The sequence below is a fragment of the Capricornis sumatraensis genome, chromosome 20 (genome assembly GCF_032405125.1).
Source record: "Capricornis sumatraensis isolate serow.1 chromosome 20, serow.2, whole genome shotgun sequence".
NCBI lineage: Eukaryota > Metazoa > Chordata > Mammalia > Artiodactyla > Bovidae > Capricornis > Capricornis sumatraensis.
This window is the reverse complement of record NC_091088.1, coordinates 69,169,874-69,182,474: the sequence shown is the minus strand read 5'-3', so window position 1 is coordinate 69,182,474 and position 12,601 is coordinate 69,169,874. Positions and strand designations below refer to the sequence as shown.

Genomic DNA, 12,601 nt, shown 5'->3' with positions numbered 1-12,601 from the left:
TATCTGAAAGTGTGCATTACTAACAATCCTGTGTTTGTGTAACTGGTCAAGTGTTCCCACTGTTTGACGCACCTTGTATTTGTACAATTAATGTGTGAGGGTCTGCGGTGGGTCAAAGGATTCTTGAAAAGGCTTAAAGGAAGAGGTTTGACTCTAAGTTACCAGAGTGTTCTGAGTATGTGTGTGTGTTTAATTACATTTAATTTTCACGTTTAATCATTTATAGTCCTCATTTTCATGAGGAGAAAGCTGACAGCTCAAGAGGTTAAATAGCCCCTGAATCTGAGCTGCAGGTAGAATGCAGTGCACATGGTTAAATGTCGGATAAATAATGAATTATCTTTTGGTATAAGCACACTCCAAATATACCGTGGGACTTCCATATACTTAAACATGATTTAGCCAAATAAATAAAAACTTAGTTTTTAGTAGATACGACCCATATAGTGTTTGGATATGGCTTATACTAAAAAAAAAAAAAATGATCTGTGTGTCTGAAACGCAAATCTCAGGGTGCTATGTCTTTCTTGCTGCTGTTGTTAAATCCCGAGATGCCCCAGCTAGTGACTATAAGAGTGGAATCCTCCAGTTCTCACCCCCAGACACACTGGCCCATGTCCTGCCCAGGGTGATGCTGGGGCCGAGGTGAAGAGCCCACACTGAGCCTGTGCCGAGCCCCCTTCCTGCAGGCCTGGCCCCTCCCCTCACTGCAGTCCTGAGGGCAGGACTGATGCCTCCTGTACCTGGAAGGGCAAGGACAAGAGGGGAGGGCTTGTCTGAACCCCTTGGGCAGGCTGCCTGGTAGCCCTGGGACGAGCTGAAACATGGTGATGGTAATGCTGACCTTGAGGTGCACTTACTGAGTGCCTGCTGTATGCGACTCCAGAGGCCCTTTTGATACCCAGTTAGCCGAGCTGCAGCTTCCTGGTCCCAGCACTTCGTGTCACGGTTGTTCTAGTTTTAAAGGGGGGTGAGCCCCCGGTACCACGAGCCCTGCCCTTGTCCTCGCCGGGCGCCATGACCACCGCTGTCCCCAGATCACACCCTGGGCCTTGGAGGAAACCAGCAGGAGGCATTGGCCGCACGTGCCCTTGGAGGCTGGGGACCTGGAGACGTGGGAGGGGATGGAGCTGCCTGAGTCCACCCGAGCTCTGAGAGCCACACCCGGGCCGCCCGGCTCCACCGCCCGGGCACTAACTGCTCTGTGTCCTGTCTGCAGGGAACACCTGTGGTGCCATGATGCTGCCTCTGAGCACCATCGAGGGCCAGGAGACCGAGGAGGTGCAGACCAGGCCTCCGGAGAAAGGAGGTGAGACCCGGGAAACTGTGGGCAGGTGGGAGTGGGTTGGTCCCCAGGGCACAGGCAATGGGGAAGCATGGACCCTGAGGACTGGCCCCCTCACCAAAGGTCTCCACTGGCTCTTCCGGGCAGGGATCCCCAGGATGCGGCCTCCCTGACATCACCTCCCGTCAGCAGGTCACGGCCCCGCTCAGAGCCTGCAGGGAGCTCCTGGGAGCTGAGCCCGTTTGGGCCCCTTTTTGTGGCCCAGACACCCCTGTTTTGTTAGCCCAGCCCCTCCCCTCCCTGACACTTCCTGTCTGTTCCCTGGGGGCCTTTGGGATACAGTTGAATGCAGGTCTCCCTCACTGCTGGGCGACCTCCAACAAGTGTCCCTACCTCTCTGTGCCCCGGTTCGCTCATCTCTAAGTGGGTTGGGGATAATGCCCACCTCAGGGTTACTGGCTTCCCTGGGCGCTCAGTCAGTAAAGAGTCTGCCCTCAACGTGGCAGACCAGGGTTTGATCCCTGGGTCGGGAAGATCCCCTGGAGAAGGAAATGGCAACCCACTCCAGTATTCTTGAGAGTTATTATGAAGAACCACACAAACGAATACGTGTATAATACTTAAAAGCATGTCTGGAACATACGTCAGCGTATTAGCTCCTGTCACTGGTTTCGTGATGAAGACTGTATTATTATCGAGTTTCTCAAGTCTCAGGGTCAGATGGTCTCATGACTGTTTCCTCCTCCCTCAGTCTTGCTTTCTGTGAAGGCTGATGTTCCGCGAAAGAAGTCCAAGAGAATGAAGGGAACGGTGTCCTTCAGAGTCCTGCCGTTCTGCCCCGTGGTAAGCCTGCCTGCTCCCTCCCTTCTCACTGGAGGCCCCTGGGCTGAGCGATCACGCAGATTGGCCACCCTCTCTGCCCACCAGAGACCCTTGGATGCCCGGGTGCCCCTTGCCCCTGCCTGGTCCTGGATGTGGCCCCATCGTGTGGGGGCTGGTCTTCCTTGAAGATTTTGCCTGCCTTTCTGCCTCCTTCTCTTTGCTAATTCCAACCTCTGTTCCTGGGTCACTTCCTCCCTTGCTCACTTTCGTGCCATTTCTCTCCAATCCACTGCTGCACTGAGCTTTTTTTCAGAATGGTTATTGCTGCTTGACACCATACCTTCTGTCTGTGTGTTCATCATCCGTCTCCCCTACCAGAGTAGTTCTGTGAGGGCAGGGCCCTCCTCTGTTTTTCAATGACTCATTCCATGCCTAGCACGGATGTAACCAGCGTCCTGCGCTGTATACACTCGGGCTGATTAAGTGAAGGAATGAATTAGGGAACGGTCCCTCCTGCAAAGGCAGCTGTGGCCTTGTCCACCTGGGTACCAGCCCTCCTTCTCCTACTAACCCCCTTGACCTTTCTGGGGGGACCACCTGTCTCCACGCACTTTGGATGGATCCGATCCCATCCTCAGACCAGCTCCAGGTACGCCCCTGACCAATCAGAACCGGCAGAGCCAAGGTTCCCGGTGATTGGTCCTGGTCTGGCACATGACTCGCACTTGGCCAGTGAGGTGTCTCTGGGCTTCTTAACAGGCACGAGGGGAGGCTGGAGGGACCCTGGTGAGAAGCAGAGGGCCGGTGGGGAGGGGTCAGGGGAGGCCCTGGGTCAGATGCCTTCGAGAACGTCTTTCCTGTTAGTGCCTGCAACAGTCCTGGGGAGGACGCGTTAGAAAATCTTATTAGAAAAGAACGCGAGAGTCACAGGTTTACAAAGTATTTCCTGGGCAACTTCGACCTGTCAGGCGTGGTGCGAGCACTTAACATAGATGATCTCATGTAACCGTACGGAGTCCTATGAAACATGGATTAATATGATCCTTAATACAGGAGAGACACCCGACTGTCATGAATGCTGATTTTAAAGGTTATTTCAAGTTTTGTACATAGTGAAGACCCAATGGCTCCTTTCATATTAGACTCTTTCAATTCTCAGGATTCGTATCTTTATAAAGTATTTGTTATTTTTAAAGAAAAACCACAAAGTGTACCCTTTCACGTTGCTGCCCTAACTGCCCGTTCTCCAGAGAGTGCTTTGGCGTTCTCTACTCCTGGAACTGGCACAGAAGATTCTCTAGGTCAAGGGGGAGCCGATTAAGGCCACCCAGTCCACAGCCTGTTGAGTAAATAAGAGCTTGTTGACACACTACACCCACGTCTTAGGGAGAGTGTGCGATGCTTTCATGCCAAGTCCAGTAGCTCTGGCAGGGTGGATGGTTCAGGAAGACTGAGCGATTTGCCATGACACCTTTGACCACCAGAGTGACCGATCTTGCTTGGAATAGGTGCAAACTGAAATTAATACCGGTGAAGGTGTGAAAACGGTTAGAAAAAGGAGGGAAATCTTGAGCTACTGTGAGTGTGCTGCCCTGCGTAAAAGATATTTTGTGTTTGGATCCAGTGTACGTGCTACACATGTTTCTAGGTGTGTGGGTGGGTGTTTCCTCATATTCGAGAAAGGTGTTTAGAACCACTCCTTACCCTTGCTACCTGCACTACTGAGTCTCCACCTAAAAGCCGCCCAAGGCCACCCTCTGTATCAGTTTCTCTAAGCGGTGAGGAGGGGGAGGCCTGGGACCCTCCCCCCAATAATAAAAGTGAAGCGAGCACCCCGGTGCTGGCGGCAGGCACGCTGTTAACCACCTGCTCGTGTTGGGGGGACCAACGCTGGAGGTGCAGGATTGTGCCTGTCACTGAGCCGCTCAGCGCTCTTCATTCCTGCGAGTTCACCCGCAGGTCCCCTGGACTTCTTCGGAACCAGCCCTGCCCGGGCCCCCAGGACAAGCGGTGAGCAAGCCGGCGCGCTCCAGCCCAGACGCCCAGACCGAGCCCGGGGCCGGAGGTCAGTCCCGCGGCCGCAGCTCCGAGGGCTCTGCGCCAGCAGGGCGGGGGGCGCGGGAGGGCGCTGCGGGGTCCCCGCGGGGAGGCCGGGGGGCGCCCGGGTAGGAGGTGCGGGCGCGCTCTGGGCTGCTGCCTGGGGGCCCCGAGACCCCAGGGCGTGGCGCGGTGCGGGCCCTGCAGGAACCCCGGCTCCCCTGAGGGCGGGGGGCGTCCTCAGACCCTCGTGAGCCGCGGGGCGACTCGAGTCCGAGGGTTTTTCTGGCCACTGGGAGGAAGGGAGCCTGGAGGGGACAGAGGAGGCTGGGGTGTCCGGAGGCAGGGACCCCCTCCAGGACAGGCGGCGGGGAGCCCGGGTCCTGGTCCCCAGGTTTTGCGGGCGGGAGGGGCGGGCCCGCGACTTCGCAGTTTGCTGGAGGAGGCGGGAGGCACAGGTTTGCTCTGCACACCAGAGAGGGCAGTCGGTATCGGGCTCAGGTAAGGAACTGGCCACACGGAAGATGGGAACACGACTCTGGGGGATCCAGAGGGCGGCGTGACGGGTGGGGAGCCGGGGAGCCCCTCTGGGTGAGTTTGGGGTTCACTAAGGGCGCAGAGCAAGGCTGCAGATGAGGAGTGCGCGTGGAAAACAGCTTTTGCGCCCCCAGTGGCTCTGTGCGCCTGCGTGGCTGTGGGTGGGGGCTGGGAGCACGTTTGGGGCGCGCGGTTTGGAGGGGCAGCCTCTGGGGAGGGGCCCAGGCGAGGCTGAGGGTGTCCCCCAGAGGGCAGGTGTACTGGGGAGGGTGAGGTGTATTGATAATTTCAGCTGATGCGTCTGCAGTTGTGTGTGTGTTGGGGGGTGTGTGGGGGTGTGCATGACCAGACTGCCTTTGAGGCCCTTCCTGCAGTTCTGAGAAGCAGGCCTGCCCACCTGCTTCATGGGTCTCTGGGTTTCCTTGCAGTGTGTCTGCAGGTATGTTTGTGTCAGTAAGCCCTGGTTTCCACAGTGATCATCAGAACACGTGCGTCTCTAACAATTGTGTGTGTGTGTATATCTGGCCGGGTGTTCCCACTATTTGACGCACTTGTATTTACACGATTATGTGTCAGGATCTCTGATGGGTCTTAAGCATCTTATAAAGGCTTCGAAGAAGAGGTTTGACTCTAAGTTAGCAGATAGTATGTTCTGAGTGTGTGTGTGTGTGTGTATTTAATCATATTTAATCCTCATGTTTAATCATTTATTTTCCTCATTTTCATGGACGGGAAAGCTGACAGCACAAGAGGTTAAAAAACCCCTGAATCGGGGCTTGCCAGGTAAAATACAGGATGCTTACTTCAATTTGAATTTAAGACGAATAGTGAATTCCCTTTTAGTATAAGTATGTTCCAAATATTTCATGGGACTTGCCTATACTTAAACATCATTTAGCAAAATAAATTTAAAAATGAGTTTTTATGTAGACCTGACCCATATGGTGTTTCAGTATGACTTCAATAAAAACTGATTTGTGTGTCTGAAATTCAAGTCTCAGTTTGCTATGAATTAGTTGTAATATCATTTTGGGAAATCTGGCAAACTTGATCCTTGAGATCTCCCAGCTAGTGACTGGCAGGCTGGAATCCACCCAGTCCACAGTCCCCAGACACACTGACCAGGGTTCTGCCCAGGAAGGGCTAGGCTCAGCCTGTTCCGAGCCCCCTCCCTGCAGGGCTGGCCCCACCCCAGGGCTGTGCTGGGGGTTTGGGGCCCAGCCCCTGCCCTCACCGCGGTCCTGAGGGCAGGACTGAAGCCTCCTGTACCTGGAAGGGCAAGGACAGGAGGGGAGGGCCTGTCTGAACCCCTTGGGTAGGCTGCCTGGTAGCCCCTGGGATGGAGCTAAAACACAGCCCTGGGACTGCTCGACAAGTGCGCTTACTGAGTGCCTGCTGTATGCGACTCCAGGGGCCCTTTTGATACCCAGTTAGCCGAGCTGCAGCTTCCTGGTCCCAGCACTTCGTGTCACGGTTGTTCTAGTTTTAAAGGGGGGTGAGCCCCCGGTACCACGAGCCCTGCCCTTGTCCTCGCCGGGCGCCATGACCACCGCTGTCCCCAGATCACACCCTGGGCCTTGGAGGAAACCAGCAGGAGGCATTGGCCGCACGTGCCCTTGGAGGCTGGGGACCTGGAGACGTGGGAGGGGATGGAGCTGCCTGAGTCCACCCGAGCTCTGAGAGCCACACCCGGGCCGCCCCGGCTCCACCGCCCGGGCACTAACTGCTCTGTGTCCTGTCTGCAGGGGACACCTGTGGTGCCATGATGCTGCCTCTGAGCACCATCGAGGGCCAGGAGACCGAGGAGGTGCAGACCAGGCCTCCGGAGAAAGGAGGTGAGACCCGGGAAACTGTGGGCAGGTGGGAGTGGGGAGGTCCCCAGGGCACAGGCGATGGGGAAGCATGGAGCCTGAAGACTGGCCCCAAGCCCGAGTGTCTGCCGCTGCTCCTCTGAAGGAGGGGTCCCTGAGGGGCGCCCGGAATGGAGCCTCCCCGACGTCACCCCATGTTGGTGAGTCCGTCACTCCCCTGCTCAGAGCCTGCAGGGCTGCGTCCTGGGAGCTGGAATCAGCCTGGGCTCCTTTGTGTCATGTGGCCACCTGCATGGGCCGGCTGACCCTCCACTCAGTCACCAGGTCAAGGGGCTGTAGGGTCATTCATCTGAGATGCGATGGAGGCCTGAACCAAGGATTTAGCAGTGGGAAGGAGAGCGGTGGGGGCTTCCCAGGTGGCGCTCGTGGTAAGAACCCACCTGCCAATGCAGGAGTCAGACGTTTCCCTGGGTACAGAAGATCCCCTGCAGGAGGAAATGGCAACACGCTCAGTGTTCTTGCCTGCAGAATCTCATGGACAGAGGAGCCTGGCGGGCTACAGTCCATGGGGTCCCAAAGAGTCGGACAGGATTTAGTGACTGAACACAGAGCTCCTTGCTGGTCCTGTTGGTGGTCTGGTCTCATGAGGGAGGGCTCTTGGGTTTGCTGTGACACTCCCTTTTTTGAAAACTTTACTTTGCAATAATTTTATATTCACAAGACATTGCCATCATAATTCATCGAAATTCCATGGACCCTTTATCCCGTTTTCCCCCAGTAATTTGGATGATGGTCCAACGTGAAAACTAGTCCACTGATACTGGCACAGCCCCCATGTGTGTTTTTACTTCTGTTTCAACACATCTGTAGCTGCGTGTAACCAGCATACAAAATAAGATGGAAGCCACTTCCTTAGCTACCCACTTCCTTGCCAGAGGGAAGTAGCTGCTTCCCAGCTTCTCATCCAGTCTTCCAGAATGTTCTGTGCCCACTCATACAGACAAGGATGTGTATGTGTCTGGCACTGTGTATCTATGTCTGATATGCGGTGTGCACTGTATATCTCACTTCCGCTTCTTATTTCACTTAATTCTCATCTGGCTCGTAGTGCCAGGGCCAGTCTCTGAGTTTTCCCTGCATCCAGTCACCCACACTCCACAACAGCCCTGTGAGATAGTGACACCAATGACCTCACGTTGCAGATGGGAAATCTGAAGGGTGACAAGTGCGAATAGTCAGCTCACGGTGGGATCTGAGCCCGTCTGGCCTGGGGGTCTTTGGCCTTAAGCATCCTGTCCCCGTCCATCTCGAGGACCCTCCCCTACACGATGCCTGGTTTGGGGCCCAGCTGCCTGGCACTGCACGGTCTCTGTCGGTGCTGCGTGCACTAAGTGGCTCAGTTGTGTCCGACTCTTTGCGACCCCATGAACTGAAGCACGCCAAGCTTCCCTGTCCATCACCAGCTCCCAGAGCTTGCTCAAACTCATGTCCGTTGGGTTGGTGATGCCATCCAACCATCTCGCCCTCTGTCATCCCCTTCCACCCCTGCCTTCAACCTCCCCCAGCATCAGGGTCTTTTCCAATGAGTCAGTTCTTCTCATCAGGTGGCCAAAGTATTGTCTTCTTTGGGGAAACCTTCTTTGGGGGAACCTGTCTTCTCTGGGGAAACCTAAGTATTTTCTGGAGAGATATGCCACAGGGGCACCCGTGTATCAGCTGTGCTTTCCTCCTGGACATGGGCACCCCAGGGCATCACTATCTCCACAGCCCCCAGTTGTCTGACTCCAGCCCCTTCAGTCACTGACATTCCGCCTGTTCCCTGAGGGCCTTGAGGATGCAATTTAATGCATGATTGAAGGCATTGCTGTGCAACCTTCTGCAAATGTCCTAACCTCTCTGTGCCTCAGTTTCTTCATCCGTAAAGTTGGATGAAGATAATAACCAAATTAGATATTACAGTATAATATATGCAAGAGTGCCTGGCACAGGGCAAGTACTCAATACGTGTTAGTTTTTGTCACTGGTTTCATGATGGAGATCTTATTATTACTGAGTTTCTCAAGCCTCAGAGGGCACGATTGCCTCACGCCTCTTTCCTCCCCGCCCCACGCAGCCCTGCTTTCTGAGAACCCTGATGAGCCTCGAAAGAAGCCCAGAGGAATGAAGGGAAGACTGTCTTTCAATGTCCTGCCGTTCTGTCCCATGGTAAGCCGGCTTGTTTCTTCCCTTTGACCAGAGATCCCCTAGGTTTGAGAGGTCAGGCACCTCTGCCACCCTCTCTGCCCAGGAGAGACCCTTGGGTGGCTGGGTGTCCCTTGTCCTGCACCCCAGGATGTGCCCCCATCCTCTTGGGGGTGCTGCCCTCTTTCCTGCCTCCCCTCTTTCCTGATTCCAACTTCCAGTATCACCTCCTCCATGAAGCCTCCCTTGCTCACTTTTGCCCCATTTCCCTCTGACCTCCTGCCTTCCTGAATTTTCTTCAGCGTTATTATTGCTACCTGAGAGCATAGCTTGCAGCTATCTTTTTAATCATTTGTTTCCCCTCCTAGAGTAGTTTTGTGGGGTCAAGAGCCTCCTCTGTTGTGCAATGCCATACCCCCCGTCTAGATCAGATGTAACCGGTGTCCAGCACTGTATACACTCGGGCTGATTACATGAAGGAATGAATTAGGGAACGGTCCCTCCTGCAAAGGCAGCTGTGGCCTTGTCCACCTGGGTACCGGTCCTCCTTCTCCTACAAACCCTCTTGACTTGGCTGGGGGGACCACCTGTCTCCATGCCCTTTGGACGGATCTGATCCCATCCTCAGACCAGCTCCTGGTACGCCCTTGACCAATCAGAGCCGGCAGTGCCAAGGTTCCCGGTGATTGGTCCTGGGCTGGCACGTGACTCACACTTTGCCAATGAGGTGTCTGCTCTGTCTCTGGGCTTCTCGACCGGCAAAGCGGGAGGCTGGAGGGACCCTGGTGAGAAGCAGGGGGCCCGTGGGGAGGGGTCAGGAGAGGCAGAGGGTCAAACGCCTGCGAGAACACGTTTCCTATTAGTGCCTGCAGCAGTCCTGGGGAGGACTCTTTAGAAAATCTTGTTAAGAAGTAATGTAATCAAAGATTTTACAAAAACAGTGCAAAGATCATTCGAGTTCACCGTTATCATTTTTTCCTATTTGCATGTTTTCTCATATATGTACTATGCATATATGTATACATGCTCCTATTCCTCCTCGTGTTTCACGTTAGAAAAAGAATATTCTCTTATGTAACGGTGGGCCTGTTGTGACCTTTGAGGTTTTAACCCTGATATGCACTTTCATCTCACCTGCTGTCCGTATTCTTGGTTTGTTCACTCACTACATGCAGTCTGTTTGGTGTTCTTTCTCGTCCTGCCTGGGGGAAAACTGGGGCCAGGTATTGCACTTGGTAATGTATCTTTGGGATTCCCAGGTGGCACTAGTTGTAAAGAACCTGCCTGCCAGTGCAGGAGATGTAAGAGACATGGGTTCAGTCCCTGGGCTGGGAAGATCCCCTGGAGGAGGAAATGGCCACCCACTCCAGTCTTCTTGCCTGGAGAATCCCATGGACAGAGGAGCCTGGAGGGCTACAGTCCACGGGGTCACAAAGAGGTAGACACGACTGAAGCAACGGAGCACGCACACAATATATCTGTATATCACAATATATCTTTGAGCTGGTCAGTCTCCTCAGTCTTCCTTTGCCTCTTACGACAGATGATTTTGAACATCCAAGTCACACCTCGCACACTATTGATTGCTTTCTCTGTTTTGTTTCATTTCTACACTTGTTTGATTTTTCTGCTGTCCCCCTAATGAGATTCAGGGTAAGCTATGATCTTTGGAGCACCACCTAAGTGATGCCATGTCCTAAATGCACTTGAATTTTGATCCACTCAGTCGAGATATTTATCCCATTTCTCCACTGAATACTTACTGATTTTTCTTTTCTCTGTGCAACTAACTAATAAGAAATCAGTGGGGAGATGCTTGTAGATGAGCCAAATAGTCTAGAAAGAGAGAGCTTTCTGACCAGTTCATTTTGAGTCCTGTGCCCACCATGGAACCAACCGTCAACTTATGAGATGAGAACCCTACATCTTGTATCCATGGGTGTGTATGGGGCAGACGGTCCCTGCCTTTCCCTAACCACTGTAAGGATGGGACGAAGCAGCGATTCTCAACTAGAGGCAATTCATCCCCCAGGGGACACCTTCAGTGTCGGGAAACATTTCTTCTTTGTCAAAAGCAAAGGAAGGAAGCTACTAGCACCTGGTGGGTAGAGGGCAGTGATGGTGTTTAACATCCTGCAATGCGCAAGATGCCCCCCAGACACACACGCTGCACAGAATGGCCTGACTCTGAAACATCGCGAGTGTGATACCACCATTCTTTCCCTGCGTCTCTGTTCTCTTTCCTTCCAGCCGAGTGTCTGCTTCACCTATTATGTGGAACCCGATGACCCCGAGCCCGAGCCCCAGGTGGCTCCTGACGCTTCGAAATCGGACCCGAACTGCAGCTTCGTCCCTCTGCCTGTGCTGGAGTTCCGCGAGGTCAAGGTGTGCGAGTGCCCCCTGTGCTGCCTCAGCTTCGTCACTGCTTCCTAGACCCGAGGGCCCTCCGCCTCCCGCTCCTGACCGCGCGCGCCCGAATCACGCATGCTGGGCTTCTGTGATGTGAAACCCCCAATACAGCGGCTTCAATAAACCCAACTTGCTGTCTCTCTCAAGGCTGTGGTCTGTGTGTGAAACCCCCAGGGCTGGGGCTCTGCAGCTCCATGGGGTTGGGCAGCCAGGGTCCTTTGACGTCGGTGCTCTGTGCCACGTGGCTGGAGAGGGCTCACCCCCACACCCAGTCCACATTCTGGTTCGGGGCAGGTCGGGGAATGAGAGGGAAAGACACGCTTCAGCCCTTCGAAGGGCGACTCCTACAGGAAGCCCAGAGCACTTTTCCTCACGGCTCATTGGCCAGAGACGGTCACGTGGTGAGATCTAGTTGCAAGGGATCCCGGGAACTGTAGTCCTTATCTGGACAATCCCATGTCATCTAATAGCTTCTGTTATTATAGCAAAGGAGAATGAATAATGTGTCCACCTCGGATCAGGTCTATTATGTTAATTTATCCCCAGCGCATGTTGTGATGAACACATGAGTGAATAAATGTATTCTTCAGTTCTCTGTCTGTCTCCCATTGATTAGGATCCCCTCCGTTTTTAGAAGGATAAACGTTTTTGAGCATTCACCCTGTGTTAGGCACTGAGCTAATGTCTTTACACACTTTGAGCCACTTAATTCTCACAACCTGTGGCTGGTTCTACTATTAGCCCTCTTTCTGAGATAAGAGAACAGAGAGTCCATGTCACTTGCCTCAGGTCACACAGATCAGAAGGAGTCAAGCCAACATTCAAACCCAAGCAGGCTGGCTCCAGAGCCTCCGCCCTTAACCATCACAGTATCTGCCTCACAAAGGTGGACACGGGGAGATTCCCAGCAGGTCACACAATTGTGAGTGAAAGAGCCTCTTTCAACACTCAGACCTTTCAATTCCCTTCACATACCTCTTCAGATACTGCAGAAACACTTCGAATATGTGTGCAGCATGTATCTGTAGCTACAATAGTGCCAGTTAACAACCACCACCACAAAATCCATAGAAGGTGTTCACTGAGGAGAAAATGCACAATGTGAGAGTTTCTGTTTTATCTGGGGGATTTAGTGGGGATTACAGCCCAGGAGACAGCCTCTTGAAGAGCTGTGAGGAACTGCTCCAAACAGGTAGGTGGGAGGTCAGTTTGCATGTGATTTTGGAAAGGGGGCCCATGCAATCAAGTACGTACCTCAGCACAAGGTTGATGTCGGTCATGGTACATGGATATCTCAGCTTATGTGATCAGTGCTTTTCTAAGTCAGGAAGAATCTAAGGCTCTTGGGTCCTGTTATCTTCCCCTGAACATATCTAGCATCTGAGGTGTAACTGAACCCACGTTTGGCCACCTGGCACTCATAAGTCAATCATTCAAGAGGTAGGTGTTAGTAGATAGGAAAGGTGCTTTAATCAGAAAAGAGGACACCTGGGGAGATGGTGGACTTATGTCCAGGGAC

The 12,601-nt window shown here is 53.5% G+C and overlaps 2 protein-coding genes across 2 annotated transcripts in view; one reads left to right on the top strand and one right to left on the bottom strand.

Annotated features, from left to right (window-relative positions):
* Positions 1-12,601, bottom strand: part of LOC138097115 (zinc finger protein 805-like) — a 724,976-nt gene that overhangs the window by 464,182 nt on the left and 248,193 nt on the right. The gene's annotated exons all lie outside the window — the stretch shown is intronic.
* LOC138097230 (uncharacterized) lies at positions 1,237-11,106 on the top strand. The gene is made up of 6 exons (XM_068993501.1): positions 1,237-1,309; positions 2,037-2,128; positions 4,067-4,172; positions 6,427-6,516; positions 8,606-8,697; positions 10,924-11,106. Exons 1-6 carry the CDS (start codon positions 1,237-1,239, stop codon positions 11,104-11,106), a joined length of 636 nt encoding a protein of 211 aa, XP_068849602.1.

What these genes read in the sequence shown, in the direction of transcription:
- LOC138097230 (XM_068993501.1), top strand. Translation starts at nt 1,237, where the DNA reads ATGATGCTGCCTCTGAGCACCATCGAGGGCCAGGAGACCGAGGAGGTG. An exon ending in GACCGAGCCCGGGGCCGGAG is followed by an intron (nt 4,173 to 6,426) that starts GTCAGTCCCGCG and finishes TCCTGTCTGCAG; the next exon opens with GGGACACCTGTGGTGCCATG. An exon ending in TCCTGCCGTTCTGTCCCATG is followed by an intron (nt 8,698 to 10,923) that starts GTAAGCCGGCTT and finishes CTTTCCTTCCAG; the next exon opens with CCGAGTGTCTGCTTCACCTA.